Here is an 18,661-nt window from a genome sequence, read left to right as displayed (position 1 = left end):
ACCCCATGGACCAGAGCACGCCAGGCACTCCTGTCTTCCACTGCCTCTCACAGTTTGGTCAAACTCATGCTGGTAGCTTCGAGAACACTGTCCAACCATTTCGTCCTCTGTTGTCCCCTTCTTCCAGTGCCCTCCATCTTTCCCAGCATAAGGGTCCTTTCCAGGGAGTCTTCTCTTCTCATAATGTGGCCAAAGTACTGGAGCCTCAGCTTCACGATCTGTCCTTCCAGTGAGCACTCAGGGCTGATTTCCTTAAGAATGGATAGGTTTGATCTTCTTGCAGTGTGTGTGTGTGTGTGTGTGTGTGTGTGTGTGTGTGTGTGTGTGTGTAAGTAATATGTAAAGGGAAATAGACAGTTTCTATGAGGCATTCAGAAACCTCTATGTTTTCTTAGTTCCTCTCTTATCCTAAGAAATGACTTGCCACACAGAGATGTAGGAAGTTTTTGTGTCTAAGCAGGGATTTCAGCTGCATTTCTCCAACATCTGCACTAAGATTGCCAGACCCTCACATGTTTCAAAGCAGGTCATATTCCCCTTACATTAACCCTTTGGGACATGTTGTACTGAAAAGTGTGCAGTGTGAGTGTGTGTGTGCCCACCTTTTAAAATAGCTTGACTTGGTAGCAACAAGCATGCCACCCACTTTGAACCAGATAACTCATAGCCTGGATCTGTATTAACTCCCTAATTACATATTTACACACCTGGTGTATGTTACGTCGCAAGCATGCATCCACTCCCCTCATGACTTGTGTAATCTTTCCATTGGGATATCTCACTTGTTTTTCTGCAAAGCTAGAAGGTTCTCCACTACAGGTTAGCATGTTATGTCTTTTGAATGTTCAGTTTCCCTTCACTTCTAGCTAAACACTGGCCAACCTACAATTGACTCATTTCCTTAACAGTTGAAATCTCTCCAAATACTTACCTTAAATAACCTTCCCACACCTCTCTAGCAAGCAAAAACATATATCACTATTTTAAAGGAGCCAAGAAGCCAAAATGGAAGTATGTTAGTTCATCCAGGGTAGGGCAGAGTAAATTCTACACCAATAATAGTTTAATTCTATGACCTATATATAGCAGGTGTGCTAATCTGCATAGGTATGCTTATTTTGCCTAAATCGTTGTTTCTACTCATTAAGGAGATAAGCAAAGAGTTGGATAGGTGGTAGCCCATGTTAGAGCAGACACAATGAAATTAAGGTACATGGCTAATTTAGGCCTTATAATTTCAGTGGGTCTACTCTGTGAATAACGTAGTAGGATACAGCCTTCCTTATGGCTTCTGAGGCTTTACTAGACACTGCCCCCACACTTTCAAATGTATCTTCACTTTCCTGTCCTCAGGGCTAGATATATGGTGTGTGTTTTACTTTTTTTAAATAAAAGTTGATGAAATTCTGATGAAGTTGAATGCTTATATTTAGGGGTGTGGGCAGCTGAGGGACTGTTTAGTGGTGGCCTTGTGGAGGTTCCAGACAGAGTTGGGATCATGTTTAACTAACATTTGCTCTATATGTGAAAACTTTCCAGAAAGGAAAGTGGTCAAGATCTCAATCCCAAATTGGAGTATTTTAACACAGGGGTGGGGAACCTTTGGCTCTCCAGATGACATATGAATCCCATCAGGTGATTGATAGGTGGGCAGCCCCCACCCAGCTGTCAAGCCTGGCCTGCAGAGGTGGGGCAGATCCAGTTTCTTATACTTGATCTAGCTGATCATTGTTGGAGGCAAAGCATTGGGCAAAGTGGAACTGTTGGTTTGGTCCATCAAGTGCAGCTTCTTGCACCACAACAGGTCACCTGGAGCTCTTGCCATTCCTGAAGCATCATTCCTTGCATCATTCATTTCCCACAGGCATCTGGATAGCCACAGTGAGAACAGGATGTTCAGCTAGATGGGCCATTGGCCAGATCTAGCAGGCTCTTACAGTCTTACAAAACTGTGACAAAGAGCATGGTCTGAAGGCATACAACCCACTAACCTTGCTGAAACTAAGCTGGTCCAGGTCTGGTTGGTGCCTGGATTGGAGGTTGCTTAGGAATCCTATGTATGCCTCCTTTAGCCCCATCAGCAAACAAAGGCAGGATATCAGTGACTAAACACTGCCACTTGCTTTCCAATTAAACTTGGGGCTGTGGCATTTTTCTTTCTCTTTTAAGGATAATCAGTCTCTAGGAATGATTTGTACAAGAGACAAGCAGACTAGATCTTCTTTAACAAGCCCTGGGGAACTAAAGCATCACCTGGGTCCTTCTTGAGCTCTCCTCCTCAGTTCCAGGATGAGGGTGACCTGTGTCCCAAGCCACTGGTCATGCCCAGGCAGCTGTGTGGAACACTGCCAGTTGGGAGTCAGTAAGTGCTGCCACTCAAAAGGCTTGTGGGATTTGCTGAGCGCCAGTGGTTGGTGTGGGGCATTACCATATGGTCCCCATAAATTAAACCGTTCCAGGAAACAAATGGTAGATTTATACGCCTTTGCTCGTATGTGTGCCTCATTGAACCTAAGAGGTTTGCGACGGAGCTTGCACGCGCCATTCATCTTATTTAGCTGCCCTGGTTTTAGAGGACTAATCCTTAAAAAAAATTGGATCAACATTAAAAAAAAAATCCTTTCTACATGTCAACCCGAGGCCTGTACGCTCATAAATAAGCACGGAGAGGGGAGAGGCAATAGCAGCGTGGAAGAAGGGGGAGTTTACACCCTTTGGGGGACTTCAGACTGTCACGATTTTTCAGGAGGGATTCAGACACATGCTGTAACTTGAAGTTTGCACATTTTAAGTGGTTTAAAGTGCTGTTTCCCAACAAATTTATTTACATCCCACCTTCCCCCCCTCCCCCAGGGAGCTCAAGGTTGCATACCTGTTTAATCCCCACAACAACCCTATTAGGTAGGATAGGCTGAGAGGGAGTAACTGGCTTATGGTCATCCAGTGAGCTTCATGGCTGAGTAGGGATTTGAACCCTAGTCTCTCCCAGGCCCTAGTCCAACACTCTATCTCATATACCTCACAGGCACACACACACACACACACACACACATATACATATATACATACATATACATATACACACACACAGTCATACCTCGGGTTACAGATGCTTCAGGTTGCGCGTTTTCGGGTTAAGGACGCGCTGAAACCTGGAAGTACCGGAACGGGTTACTTCCGGGTAGAGATCATGTTCGCAACTCGAGCATCCACTGTGTATCACACATACACACAGCCTTTTTGCAGTTAGTCAATTGACAGGGAAATGCTTTGAAAGGTGTGGGATGAATGAATGATTAAGATGAAGATGAATTAGCACCATGCAAGCAACTTTGGAAGAATGCTGATTGTCATATAACCACCCTGTAAACAAATCAGAACAAATGCTCATTAAAAACCAGACACAGTCTAACCACCACATAAGCTTTGTGCAAGCAAATAAGAATGAATTCTAAATAAACAGGTCATCTGGAGGTGCCCTTTATTTGTGTGGCTCACATTTCAGGGGCGTATCCCCTGTCCACCCGTCTTGGGTTTCAGATCCTCTGTCCTCTACATGAAAGGCTCATTTGTACATTTGTGGGGGTGTTCTCTCTACTATGCTGTTGTGGTTGGAGCAGTTAATTTTAGAATGTGAGGTGTTGGAACTTAAGAGGGGTTTTTTTGGGGGGGGGTACACCCTCTGCTGGAAGTCAGAGCACTATGTACTCATAATGACAATAATGATGATGATACTAAAAATAAAAATTTACAGAAGAACTCTGTTGGATAAAGCTAGAGGCCCATGTAGTCTGGTATTCTTTTTCTCAAAGTGGCTAACTTGTGGAAAGCCTGAAATCAGGACTTTCGCACAGCAGTACACATCCTTTTTAAAATTAGTAATATCTAGATTCTGCACCTACAAAAAAGCATGAAAAACATGAAAGAAACAAATTTACACTGGGCGCAAGTTGTGCTAATTAAGTACATGTGCACAATGTACTGTATCTGTTTTGTGTTATTTATTTTCTGCAGTGTTTATTAAGAATTTCTGAATACTATATGTAGTAAATTAATCTGTATAATTTAATGTGCTTCAGACAGATATGAGGCAATGGTAAGAGCAAACTTTGAAGCCTTTCTTTGCAAACATAAAGGCTAGAAAGCTGAAAATGTTACACAGTTGATTTCTTTGCCCAGAACAGTGGTATCTCGGGATAAGTACTTAATTCATTCTGGAGGTCTGTTCTTAACGTGAAACTGTTCTTAACCTGAGATACCACTTTAGCTAATGGGGCCTCCTGCTGCCGCTGCGCTGCCGGAGCACGATTTATGTTCGTATCCTGAAGCAAAGTTCTTAACCTGAAGCACTATTTCTGGGTTAGCGGAGTCTGTAACCTGAAGCGTATGTAACCTGAAGCGTATGTAACCTGAGGTACCACGGTACAGTGGTACCTCTAGTTATGAACTTAATTCGTTCTGAAAGTCCATTCTTAACCTGAAACTGTTCTCAACTAGAGGTGTGCTTTCACTAATGGGGCCTCTTGCTGCCGCTCGCCACCGGCACACAATTTCTGTTTTCATCCTGGGGCAAAGTTCTCAACTCAAAGTAACTGTTCCAGGTTAGCAGAGTTTGTAACCTGAAGCGTTTGTAACTTGAGGTACTACTGTACCACATGATTTATGCTTGTGCAGAATTGTAGCACACACAGAGCCAATCTTATTGGTGGGGGGCGGAAGTAAAAGGATGTCACTATTTAGACTCAAGCTGACTTTGAAGGAAGATGGAACAAGGACTGGCTGGAGCAGGTTGCACCTCTTTGTTGCTCTCACTTCAGCCTGGGCTGCAAAACCCGCTTTCTTCCATCTGCAAAGCCACACAGGACAGGACTGGGTTGTTTTGCTGACAAGTTGGCTGTGCCCCAAGATCATACTGGCTTCAGACAGTCTAAAGTGGAGTGAGAGTCACAGGACAGGTTGTGCACCTTCGGACATCACTAATCCAGCTTTATTAGTAAACCAACCATAATAATATATTCAGTCAAGAACAGTGCTGTACAGAAGAATTCCACACTGAGAACCAGTTCACATTATTTTTGCTCAGGCCACTCAGACTTTGCCTCTTCCCATTCCAAGCTCAAATGTTGCCTTTGTGTCAAGCAGCCCATTTTTACTATCCCATCACTAGCACAGGTTGCAAATTTTGCATGCAGCTGTGCTACCTTATTGGGTGTTCATAGGGAAGCAGAGAAGCAAGCTCATTTTGCAACGAGCTGCTCAGGGAAGAGTCTCACTGTTTACTGCTTTGGGGTGCTTAGGTTGCTGCTGATGCAGTGCAAATGTTTTGTGCTACAGACAGTACCTCACAATTGGTTGTGCATAAGTTAGTCTGATGGGTTTGGCAGATGCAGATACTGCCTAAGAACATGCAATGTCTTGCACATTTTTAGCTTGTTGGTTAAGATATGTGCTTTGGTTCCTACCCTTTTCCTCAGATCATTCCCTGAGGATTCATTCATTCATCATTTAGCTGAGTCTTCCCCAACCTAGTGCCCTTCAGATGTTTTCAGTTCCAACTGGCACCAGACCATTCATTATCCTACTCTTAATCTCAGGGTTGTGGGTTCAAGTCCCACATTGGGTAAAATATTCCTGCATTGCAGGGGGTTGGACTATATGACCCTTGTGGTCCCTTCCAACTCTACAATTCTATGATTCTATTCTGTTATCCATTAGGGAATGCTAACTAGAACTGAAGGAAGTTGCAGTCCAAAACCTCTCAAGGCCACCATGCAGAAGAAGACTGGCCTAGGTCCTGACAGGGAAAACCTGGAGGCCCGTGGACAGCAAACTCCTGCTCATGGTAGAACTGGCTCAGAACCAGTGTGCTGTTCCTTCTCAGCTGACACATGCAAGCTCAAGCAAAAACAAATGGCCCCTCCAGAGTGGTGTTTTCATGTGTGGGTGTATCTGCAATATGTCATTGATGCAATAATAGTGTGGTGGATTTATACAGGCGTGTCCACATTATCATTCCACTTTGTAAGTTGTTCTGTAGTGTTTCCCCAATGTTGCTGAATTGTTGGTATCTGAAGGGGCACATTAGACTATATATAGCACAGCAAAAGCGGGGCGGGGGGGGGGATGAAACACATTTGACTCCTGAATTGGGGAGGCCCATTTGACATCAACATGAAATGGAGCCTTTAGTGTGATCAGCCTAGTCCTGTTGAATGAGATTCAGCAGGTGCCTTCTGTTTCAACCTTTAAACGCCTGCTGAAAATGTTTTCCTATTTCCATAATACTTGATAGTCTGTGATTTAATTTTTTTGCATGCTTTAATTATAGATTCTTTTAATGATATACAGCAGTATATAAATACTTTCCATAAATAAAGAAAATGTATGTTGTGAAAAGTTACAGGATTTCAGCAGGACGTTGCAGGACTTACACAGCATTGAAAGTGGGATTGCCTGTGACTGCCCCAATACCATTATGAGCACAAATCATGAATGCACCATAGAAAGAATGCCTGGAAGGGCCCTTATTTACCTTCTGTCTTGGAAATCGTGTGTGCTGACCCCCACCAGTCCATGTGTATATGGTAGGACTTGTTTTCAGAGCTGATTTTCTGTACTGCCTGGAAGGGTCCCTCATGTCTTTTCTTCTCCTTTTATTCCAGGCATCTGCTTTTCCTCTAGAGGCACCTGCTCTGAAACTAGTTGCCAGTGAGGCTGCCCAACGCCCATCGGGCCCCGTGGAAAGCACAGCTGTGGGGAACGGAGCTGCTCAGGATTACAGGGCTGGTTTGGATGTGGAGGGTGCAGCTCAAACAGCTACAAGTAAGCACCGCATTCCTTGTTTCAGTTGGGAGTGTACTTGTTTGTGTGTGTCCAATAAATCCATTCATACATGTGGATAAGTGAGGAGTGGCACAAGGTAGAACTCAATGTCGGGTGTGTGTAGCAATGGGGTTCTGTTCATCTTCTTATCTATGAGAGTAATGAGATTTCAGCCCACAATAAGTGATGCAAACCTGGCAGCAGTGGGTCTTTGAGTAGCCTTAATACAGGCTAATCTCAAGTTTGAGAGCCAGATAATGTGTTCTTCAGTTTGGCTTTCAATAAGTGTATCTTTCTATCATCTATCTATCTACACACACACACACACTTTTCCAGCTGACTTTTCAATGTGACCTGAAGCAGAGCTCCAGCTAGCATTCAAGAGCATTCACCAGCAGCCTGCTTTGACAGTGGTTCTCCTAGTGGTAAGGAACACAATACTGTCATACTTCGGGTTACATCCGCTTCAGGTTGCTTCTTTTCAGGTTATGGACCACCAAAACCTGGAAGTACCGGAACGGGTTACTTTGGGGTTTTGGCGGTCGTGCGTGCGCAGAAGCGCTGAATTGCAACCCGTGTGTGCGCAGACGCGGGTTGCGAATGCTGTGGGTTGCGAACATGCATCCTGCACGGATCACATTCGCAACCCGAGTGTCCACTGTAGCTTCTTAGTAAGGCTCTCCTTAAGGGAAATTTTTGAGCTCCTGTGCAATTCCTGCCAGGGCTTTTTTGTGGGGGGAGGGGGACTGTTGCATGAAGTTCCAGTTGCCGAGACCAAACCCAGATGTCCCAGTCTGCATGTAAAATATATTTTTCTCTCTTCCTTTCCAAGCAGTGACTTGCTGATAGGTCAAAGGAGGCCACTCCTGAGCCTTTGCTATCCCAAAGCTAGGTCTGGCTGAGTGCCATCTCCAGGGAATTTAACATCCTCCCTGGTCAGGAACTGCAGCATTCCTAGAGGAGGCGTTTCTTTCACTCTCTCTTACACACAGACACATGCTTTGCACCCCACCTTCCGGGCCTGTTCTATGCTGAGAGCGTAGAGCTCCTGCTTGGATGAGGCATTGGCTTCCTCCTCCACCTGCTGTTATGAAAAATTGCAGGAGGAAGAAGCTAGCCCTCAAGGAACACAGGAAGTTGCCTTATGCTGATGGGTTTGGCCATTGATTCTTCTAACTCAGTATTGTCTACTACACTGACTGGCAGAGGCTTTCCAGAGTTTCAGATGGGGGACATTTGCAGCCCAGCCTGGAGATGCTACTGGGGATTAAACTTGGGACCTTCTGCATGCAAATCAAATGCTCTACCACTGAGCTATGGCCCTTCCCAAAATGGCTTGGGCAGCCCTCCAGTTCAGCAAGCTGTGGAGTATTGGTGTCAGTGCGGCAGGGAGTCTGGGAAGTGAGTGACTGTGAGGCAGTCCTGATTGGCCACAGCTGAGGCCTCTGACCTTTGGAAAGAGCACGGGGAGAGCGGGGCCATGTGTTCACACAATACAATTGCTGTAATTTAGCAAAGGATTTATTAGCTCCCTGCTGCACTTCCTATAAGGGAACGCCATACAGAGGTCTAGGAAAAGCTTGTAGAGTTCCTTCTGCTTCCTTCTAGAGCCACCTGGTGGTGTCTTTCCAGAATAAGGGGTCAGGGAGGGTCTTTGGTAATTTGTGAGCTATTTACTGCCAGCCAGCTGGGAGCAGGAGCTGTGGCCTGGAACGGGCCATGTGAAGTTGCCTGTGTTAATTACCAGAGTCGCTTGGCAGACACACTGAGTAATGGCATGTTAGATGCCTGCTGTATTTCGTGCACCGACTCCTCAAGGCAAGGCCTTTGTGTTCCTGGTCAGGATCTTGGCTGGCACTCAAGGAGGGAGGAGATCTCAAAGCCCTGCCAATTGCAGGCGGGTGAGACAAGGTTAAGCACGGAGGTTGGCTGTGCCATGGGAGGTCTGCAACCCCCTCCTTTCTCCAGCAACTCACATGGCTCATCCTGACACATATTCCTTCAGAGAAGGAATGCAAGTGTGATGTGGGAGCTTATTGCCCTGTGCAGAAAGGGAGGTGTTAAGTTCTACTCAGCCAACTGATTGAAAGCAATGGACTTAAGATACTCATGCTCATTAATTTCAATAAGTCTACCCTACTCTTGCTAGAACTAACATTGGCTACAACTCAAAATGTTTAGTACTGTATGAACATATGAAGTTTGGAGTGATAGTTTTATTTGGGAGTGTTAATAACTTACAAACTATGTGCTGTATTTCTTGTGCATATGTGTATGATAAACACACTGGGTCTAGTGTGCATAAGGACTGTGCACATGGATGCATTTTCTATATAAAACATACTGTTCACAATTGGTTCATATATTTATAGTGGTACCTTGGGTTATGAACTTAATTCATTCTGAGGTCCGTTCTTAACCTCAGGCGCTACCACCGCACTACCAGTGCACAATTTTTGTTCTCATCCTGGGGCAAAGTTCTCAATCCAAGGTACTACTTCCGGGTTAGCGAAGTTTGTAACCTGAAGTGTTTGTAACCTGAGGTACCACTGTATACTAATACCACAAATGCATTCAACTCAGAAAATTAAGGGGGAGAAATTATAGACATACACTTGCTCTAGATTAGTGAAGGTGGAAAGATAAAAGTCTGCTTTTGTACCATGTGAGAATTGCCGATAAGCACATTTGTTCCTTTCAATTTCACATATTAAACACACACAAACAAAAAATGGCAAGGGAGGGTGCTTGCAGAGTGTGCAGTCATAACTGGGTGGTCTAGTTCAAGCAAGGATAGGAAGAGAGAGCGAGAAAGCCACGGGGGAGCACATCCTGGCAGCAGTGCAGAGCTGGGAGTTCAACAAGTGTCCTGAGGAAAGTTTATTAGAGCGTAACAACGTAAGAAGAGCCAGGAGGCTGAATCAGGCTAATAGACCATCTTGTCCAGCATCCTGTTCTCACAGTGGCTAGTCAGGTGCCTATGGGATGCCTACAAGCAGGACTTTTTACAGAAACTTTATCTTCAGGTGCCAGGCCTTTGGCTAATTAAACAGTCTATGGCCTTTAAAACTGGGGGTGGGGTATTGTTTTTGTTTCTTACTATGTCATGTATTTTTGTGTTTTTATTGTAAACTGCCCTGTGATCTGTGCCATCTGATGAAGGGTGGTATAGAAATACAAATTAATACAAATAAATAAAAGTGTGTATTCAGAGCATGCTATCTCCAAAAGTGGAGGTAGAACATAGCTATTGATTCTGCTGTGCTTGTCCTGTGACATTCCCCACCTCCTTCCCTTCTGGTTTTAAATTATTACTGCAAAAAGAGAACATTATCTATATACACTGAAAATATGAGACATTATTAATACCATGGAAAACACCCATTACCTGTTTAAAAAGCACACCATTATTTCCTTGAACTGATAGCAGGGAACAAACCTCTTGTCCATTTTGTGGGCCAAGAATGTAACAATTGTTTTAAGGTAAAGGTAAAGGGACCCCTGACCATTAGGTCCAGTCGTGGCCAACTCTGGGGTTGCGGCGCTCTTCTCACTTTATTGGCTGAGGGTGCCGTGTACAGCTTCCGGGTCATGTGGCCAGCATGACTAAGCTGCTTCTGGCAAACCAGAGCAGCGCACGGAAACGCCGTTTACCTTCCCGCTGGAGTGGTACCTATTTATCTACTTGCACTTTGACGTGCTTTCGAACTGCTAGGTTGGCAGGAGCAGGGACCAAGCAATGGGAGCTCACTCCGTCGTGGGGATTCTAACCACTGACCTTCTGATTGGCAAGTCCTAGGCTCAGTGGTTTAACCCACAGCACCACCCACGTCCCTAAAACAATTGTTTTAGTACCTGTTTAATTAGATTATTTGGGAGAGAGGGAGAAAAAGAATCTATATTCCCAGGAGGGTAGCCTTCTTAGTCTGTTGTAGCAAAAACAACAAAGAGCCTTGTGTCATCTTAAAGGTGTAATCTGTGAATAAATGGAAGTTTCATCCTGAAGCGTATTATGTCCATTTTCCCAAGCCTAAATCATACTGTTGCTTGATAGGGTGGGGGCTGAGATTGATCAAGCTTCCTCCAGTGCACAGCTTGGCATCTGTGATAGTTATGACTATGTTCTACCTGTACTGCTGGAAGGAATCATGCCTCTGAATACCACTTGCTGGGAATCACAAGTGGGAAGTGCTATTGCACTCATGTATGGGCATCTTGGTGACCACTGTGAGTACAGGATGCTGGACTAGATGGGCCATTGGCCTAATCCAGCAGCCAGGCTCTTCCTATGCCCTTATGAAACATCTCCTGGTAAGCTTGGGTGACTGGTTTTGTTCCCCAAGTGCAACTCTGCAAGAGTTAGAGAGGGCACTAGATAGTCTGAAAGGGTTTTGTGTCAAGATGCTGCAGAATGTTCCTGCATTATTTGCCTGCTCCTCATGGGGATCCCTTCTTACCTTGGAGGCACAAAAACATCAGTTACAGGCGGCCATGTGGTTTTCTGTTTCTCCAGCAGGTGGCTGGTCAGCGGACTGAGTAAATCATCATGCAAAGCTTTCCAGAGCAGCCATGCCCCCCTCCTCCTTCCCCAGGTCTGCTTATCTCTGTAGGCTCAGCAGCAAGGGGAAGGCCCCTGCCATTTTGGCCTTTTGTGCTTCCTCAAGTCCTGGGATCAGGCATTTGTTTAAATGTCGAAAACCTCTTCCAAGTAGCACTCAAGGCAAATTACAACGATTCAGAATACAGCATAAAAAGCACAGAAATTGTTAAAGGCTCCAAGACGTCTTTACTGCCCAAATGAGCTGCATGGCCCTTGCATGGTGGACTTTCTTGGATTGTTTGGGGGTCACTGACTAAAATCTTTACTGGCTGAAATTCAGCCTGCCTCCTCTCAGCCTGCAGCAGTTCCAAACCCCATCTGGCCGGCTGTGTCCAGAATACTCCTTTCCCCCACCCCATGTAAGTCCCAGGGGCCTATCTTTAGGCAGGCAGAGTTAGTGGTGGGACATCTACTATGATTGGTGCCCTCCATCTGATTGAGACTACTATCAGCCCCAGGTTGCCAAAGGCTGATGGAGAATTTAATCTCTCAGGTCTCTCTCCTATTTGTTCTCCACATCCTCGGCCTTCAACCTCCTACTTCCTTGCGGGGTAGAGAAATGGTACTAGGCCACATCTCTTAAAAATGCTAATTAAATGAGGAAGAAGAAAAAGGAGGACAAGTTCCGGAGCATGTGCAGAGTTTATTCTCCTCAACCTTCAGTATCCACAAGTCTCCCTCCTGCTCCCACCTGGGGATCGAATACCAGTTTTAATCCCAGCGCCCCCCTCACTCGTCTGTCTTGGGAGAAAGTCCCGCTGGTGGGGTTGCTTCCAAGTTGGCCATGTCCAGGATTGGGTTGGAAAGCTACACTTCTGCGCAGGTTGAATTGGGAACAAGTCTCCCGCTGACATTCGTTGGGGCTTTACTTCGGAGTAAACACGCCCAGGACTTTGGGGGGGGCGGGGGTGAGAGGATCCCTCCTGGCGGGTGGGAGCCACCGTGGGCGCCGAAGCCCCTCCTCCCCAGAGGCAAGATCGCTCTTCCTCCCGCTCCGCACGTGCTCCCCCGGCGGCCTTTTCCGGGAGGGGGCTCGGCCAGCGGAGTTGCCGTCGCCCGGTTGGAGCCGGTGAGTCACTCGGTGGCTGCAGCTCCTGGAACAGGAGTAGCCCAGCTGGGCTGGGCCGAGCGGAGCCGCGGGCGGGGAAAGAGAAGCACCAGAAGCAGGAAGTGAGGCGGGGAGAGAGAGACACACACACGCACACACGGAGCCCGAGCAAGCGAGCGGCTGAGCCCGGCGCTCCTCTGCCGAGAAGTTGCCTCCCCCGCCCCCCCGCCGCGCGCACTCCCGCCGGGCCCGGGGAAAAAAGTTTCCCTGGCCGGCCGCCTCGCCTCCGGCGGCTGGATGACCGCAGTGCCTCGCGAGGGTCTCGCCGCCGCCGCTTCTGCTGATCCTGCCGTCCCCCGCCGGCTGTCCCCATGGAGGACAGGAGCCCCCGCTGGAGCGGCCGCCCGCCCATCATCGGTGAGTGCCGCGCTTCTCCGTCTCCTTCCTGCGCCCATCACCGCGGAGTTGGGGCGGGGGAGGCGCCCGAGGAGGAGACTCCTGCTGCTGGCCGCCGCCGCCGCCGCCACGGCTTCCTCCCTCCGCGGGAAGTTCAGCTTGTTGCTGGCTGTCTGGACTGCTGTGGATTTCGGACAGGGGGGTGGGTGGAGGAAACTTGTAATAGGAAGGGGGCGGGGGCTCAAGTCCCCGCGTGTGTGGTTGGCTGACTTCTCTCCCTGCCGAAAGAAGGAGCTCTGTACATGCTCAGAGAGGTGAACTGTTTTAGAACCATATCTGTGTAATAATGGCAAATAGGAGTCATAGTTGTTGTTGTTGTTTTTTTAAAGGGAAAAGGTTTGTGGAGTGGTATTATTGGTTGATAGTAGCCCTTATTTTTAAGGTGAAAACCTTTGTTTGGACCAAGCCCTTGGGCTGAAATCTCCCACTCTAACCTGGATGCACTTTTTATTGATACCAAAAGTGTGAGGGTTGGTTGAGGTTTCTCAGGGGTGACAGGAACACACTCTACAAGTGTTCTTTTTAAGCTTTTCTCCAGGCTTAGGGGAAAGTGGAATTGAAGCAGGTTCCATTGGACAGCCTTTTGGCTTGGTTGGGTTCAGCCTGAGGAGTCCTAGAATCAGTTGAATGTATTTTTGGGAAGTTTGGAGACAGCTGTGGTGGGTTAGCAGCATGAGATCTAGGCACATGGATTAGCCTGCTTTCGGGAGGCCATGCGAGAGAGACTGGCACAGTGCATCTTGGAGCATGTGTTTCTTCCAGCCTGCCTAACTTCTCCATTCTGTTTGCTACCAAACTCCCATCCCATGGGATCTTAACCTCCAACAAACTTTTACAATATCTGTTAATCTAGGATACACTCTGCCACATAATGCTACAGAAGGATTACCTTGTTAAAAAAGCTGATTAGCAACTTGTGTCCATTTTGTTATAACAAATTTAAAGTGCACACACGTAATGGGAATAGATTTTTAACATGCAACAACTTTTTTGCAAAGTCTCTGCTGAGTGTGTTCTTGTGGAAAAAAATGCCAAAGACACCCATTCTCAACTAGTGCTTTTGAGTAGTGTTAGAAACTCAAATATATAAGCTAGGTGCCAAATGGCACCTTAAATATAGGTTGCGGTCGCCACAACAGAATGTCTGTTCACCAAGGGATTGGACTAGATGACCCTTGGGGTCCCTTCCAATGCGACAATTCTATGATTCTATGATTTTGTGATCTCAACTACATTGCTTGACTGTAGCTTGCTCTTACAACAGTTCACTTGCCCCAGTATGCGAGAAGGAAAAGCTCACCTCTAGTGGAAATTGTATTAGTTTTTATTAAGGCAGGTTTTAAAAACATGCTTGCCAACCTGGCGCCCAGAAATCTTGTAGTCGCAATTGGACCCATGCTGAAAGCAAAACACACCTGGCTAATTTCTAACACTGCTTCTGGGTCTGTTTGTGCTTATATCAGATGACTTCTAAAAGTCATGAAATGTTATGTCTGAACCAGTAGCAGCCCCCAGAAATTTAGGCATTTGGGGAAGTGGCTGGAGGCATGCAACCTACCAGCTTGGATACTCGTGCTGTTGCACTTCTAACACTGAACTCCCACCCATCCCTGATTTGCCCACGTGTGTCTTTGTGACTTGGAGAGGGAAGTAGAAATAGATTATTATGCCAAAGAAAGATTAGAAGTGAGCAGATCCATTCATACAAGTATTTGAAGGTCTGCTTCATATTGATGGGGTGAATTTCTTTTCTTCTATTCCAGACATTGGACCTGAACCAGTGGGTTCAAATCATAAGAAAAAGGATTAAGATTAGGATGAACTTATTTTGCAGTGGAGCAGACTGCCTCAGAAAATGGGAGACTCTCCTTTGTTAATAGTTCTTAAGTAGAGACTGGATAGCCATCTGCCAAGGATGGTGAAGTAGTGGATTCCTTGCATCACCAGGGTGTTGGACTAGATAACCTTTCCTTGCAGCTCTGATTCTGAGAAATGCTTCTGAATTTGCTGCTTAATATCTAAGAAAGGGGTAAACTCTGTTAAGTACACCTTACACATGTAAAGTAGTTCAGGAGTATACTTGTAAAGTTGAGACAACGATGCTGGGAGAGAGTTTGTTTTGATTCCTGTACCCGCTCCCCTCTTTAAAAACCAGTGCATTTCTAAGGCGGTTTACAATGTAAGCAATAAAACCAATTCAAAAGGAACATCATAAAGTACTTCAGCATATAAAAAGTTTTAAAACGGAACCTAAGAGCCAGCATAGAGACAATAAGACTTAATTATAAAAAGAACAAGTGAGCAAAATTCACAGCATGTTTCAAAACAGCAAGAGAAGGACTTGGTGCCATTGCATGGACAATCCAGACAGCACAATTTATAACCTACCAAGCCTAATGGATATCACCAACCATGTGCCATGGTCTGTCAGTTGCTGGGCAACATTCTTGTTGTGTGGTCTTGGGTCAGCTGCACAACCAGGGAGAGCACTATGGTACTCAGGTCCTGCCTGTGGACTTCCCTTTGGGGCATCTGATTGGTCACAGATAGAATAGAATGCTGAACCAGATAGGCCTCTGATTCTTAGGTTTTTGAGCCCCTGGTGGGCCACCACACGACTGGTGAATCGTAGCTAGCTTTCAGAGCAAGACATTGTACAGGATTGGGGTAAGCAATAGAAGAATGCAGTACTTTCCCTCCAGGTGTGTGTGACTTGAATGTGTCTTCAAATATCACTCAGATTCATTAAAACCAAGAGGAAAGAGAAATACATTAAGAACATCCCATCCCCTTCTAAAAGCCCACACAGATAGTTAAAGGCCAAAGGCCTGGTTCTAGAGGAATGTTTTTGCCTGGCGCCTGAAGATATGTAGTAAAGGCACTGGGCTAGCGTCCCTGGGAAGAGTATTCCACAAACTGGGGAGCCATCATATAAAAGGCCTGTTCTTGTGTTGTCACCCTCTGGACCTCTCCTGGAGGGGGCAGCCCAGGGTGTGTCCTCATAGACCCATGTGTCGGGGGGGGGGTATACTTTGCCTGGCGAAAAATAACATGGAAAATGAGCAAGAGCAAAGACAGGTAGTAATGTACCTAGGAGGCCAAAGTCCTGTGATGAAATCATCTTGCCCCCCCCCAAACAACTTTATTTATTTATTGACATTAAAAAAGATGCAATCTTCAGTGACACATGCATACTGCAATGCATTGTATGTGCAGCTGCCTTTGGAAACGGTCCAGAAATGCATATTACTCCAAAGCAGAGCGGCAGGGTTGTTAACTGGAATGGGACCATTTGATATTACAACAGTGTTTTGTTATCTGCACTGGCTTCTAGTCTGTTTCCAGATCTTTAAAGACCATGGCAGCTTGGGGTCAGAAGGATTCTGAAGTATCACCCTGGACCATCCTCAGTGGTTCTTTTCCTTTGCCTCTCACCCCCAAATGAGATGCAGAGGTGGTTACCAGGAAGGGGATCTTTTCAGTGGTGGCACCCAGCTTGTGTAATGCTCTTCCCAAAGAGGCTTGCCAGGAGCCTCCTTTGTACTGTTTTCAGTGCTAAGTGAATACCTTTTTTATTCTACCAGGCCTTTTAAATCCATTGATTTTTATTCTTTGCTGCTGGAGTTTTTATGCTGTTTTACATTTGCGCCCCCCCCCCCCAGTTTATAATTGCTTGTTAAATGTTTTTATTGTTGTTGTAAAGCCGCTCAGAGAACTTTGTTACTGGGTGGCATTTGAATACTGTGAATAAATAAATAAAACCGGCTTCTAATGGGAAAGGACAAAGACTGAGGCAGAAAGGGAGAATCTCCAGCCTCCCTGACAATGGGACTTGTTTAGAAGCAGCGTTGGAGCTATTAGCTTCCTCGCTTCCTCTTGTTTCGGATCGCTGGCTCTTGCTTTGAAGTGCACGCTGTCTCTGTTTTCACTGGCTTGCCTGGGAGAGATAATTAGAAGGGCCAGGACTTAATTATTTGCTCCTTTCAGCCTCCGCTCCATTTTATAACTTATCTAAGTCAAATAGAGGTGATTGCTACAGAAAGGAGCTCTGCTGTGTTGATAGAGCTTGGCTCTGGAGATCAACCTGGTGACTCCTGTGTACTTAGAACAGATCCAAATCTAGTGGGATGAGACTGGGAATCCAGACTGCTTTGCTTGTGGCTGGGTGACTTCAGATAGATAGATAGATAGCTGTGCCTTGATTCACCTTCCAGTGCAACAGAGAGTGATGTTTACTGTTGTCTAAAACTGGTGGTATCTCTGCAACTGTGGAGCTGGTAGAACAACGGATATTGGTTGACAGTGAAGTTTGGGTCATTGTGCTCCTGATATGCATAATGTTGAAGGCCTTGTATCCTGATTTGCTCTTGCTTTCAAGGTTATCTTATCCAGCTTTTCTGCATTTCACCCTGGCTGTTGAAACACACCTCTTTGGTACTGCCAGTCCTGGGTCAGGCTTTCTTCTCCCACCACTGCCATACCCTCACATTTGCAGGCTTGGCCTTTGCATTCTTGAGAAACCCGGTGGTATCCTCTCTTAAATCAAATGAAAGCATTTTGGAAATATGTAAAAAGAGAGCGAGCAATAGAAATTATATGAGATGTGTTCTTATCAATAGTCTTTATCAATCACTAGCTACCAGTAATCTAAATTATTTCAGTCACTTTTAACCTACTTTTCTATGTATGCACCTGACATGTTGCTCCTTGCCATTCTGCTCAGTAATGTGGAACATAGAAACCTACATGATTCCACACCATCCTAAGTTGTTCCATAAAAGCAGGGATGGGGAATACATGACCCTACAGATAGATGCCAATGAACTATCCCTCCCATCACCATGATGGCTGTGGCCTGATGGGAGTTGGAGTCCAACTATACCTCAAGAGTTTCCCATCCCTGCATAAAAATGCCTAAATTGATCCTTAAAAGACACTTATTTTAACATGATGTGTTTTTCCTGTTGTATGGCATTTAGGAAGTGCCAGTCAGTTGTTAATGTCACTTGCTCCATGCTTTCCTGTTTCTCTTTTCATCCTTGCTGAAGAGTTTGGTTGGTGAAGTTGTTCATGGCAGCTTCCATTGCTATGTCCTGGATCAAATTTGAAAGCACTGCCTGTGACTCAGCAAGGAGATGTAATAGTGTTGACCTTGGGGACAACAGAACTTGATGCCACAGTGCCTCTAACACTCCTGCCTTGCAATTCCTTGGGCAGAGAGGAACACCTTGGCATATCACCTGTGCCAGCAGCAGAGGCAGAGCCAGGCAGTACACATTAGCAAGGGAACAGTGTGTGTCTGCAAAGGTTAAAGGAAGCTGGCACTAGGAGTTATAGTGTTAAGGACCTCTGGCATCCTCAGTGCCTTTTCTTTGTAAAGCAAGGGTCTGAAGCTCACAGCTGGCCAGTTTTAAATGTGTGTGTGTGTGTGAGAGAGAGAGAGAGAGAGCGAGAGAGAGAGAGAGAGAGAGAGAGAGCGTGCAATTGCTGAAGTTAAATGAAATTATATGTAACTTTGTACTAATGTAACATTTATATATTTAACTGTATTTTTGTAATATTTTGTTTAAGTTGTCTGCTGTTGCTTCAGTTTTTTGTATACTGCTTAGATATTAGATATGAAGTGGTATCAAAATTAAATAATCATAATTCATAATAAAAAATGGCCTACTCCACTGTACAAAAGGTTTACATACACTGAGCAATTTTTAAACGGATTTTTAAAATTACTGCTC

At 45.6% G+C, this 18,661-nt stretch overlaps 1 protein-coding gene across 6 annotated transcripts in view; it reads left to right on the top strand.

Moving 5' to 3' along the window:
- GSE1 (Gse1 coiled-coil protein) overlaps nucleotides 1-18,661 on the top strand; it is a 425,723-nt gene that overhangs the window by 155,802 nt on the left and 251,260 nt on the right. For 4 of the 6 annotated variants that reach the window (XM_083451810.1, XM_083451805.1, XM_083451799.1 and 1 more), the window contains one exon: nucleotides 6,663-6,822. Coding sequence is in view for 5 of the 6 variants with exons in the window: in XM_083451805.1 (XP_083307931.1) it covers nucleotides 6,663-6,822 (160 nt within the window). In the remaining variant the exon portion in view is untranslated. Of the gene's footprint in view, nucleotides 1-6,601; nucleotides 6,823-12,415; nucleotides 12,888-18,661 lie in introns of those variants that run through there. The other 2 variants (XM_083451806.1, XM_083451807.1) reach the window with 2 other exon arrangements.

Source organism: Podarcis tiliguerta (genome assembly GCF_965153285.1).
Source record: "Podarcis tiliguerta genome assembly, chromosome: 8".
Classification (NCBI taxonomy): Eukaryota; Metazoa; Chordata; class Lepidosauria; order Squamata; family Lacertidae; genus Podarcis; species Podarcis tiliguerta.
The sequence above is the reverse complement of the archived record's forward strand: the minus strand, read 5'-3'. Positions and strand labels throughout refer to the sequence as shown.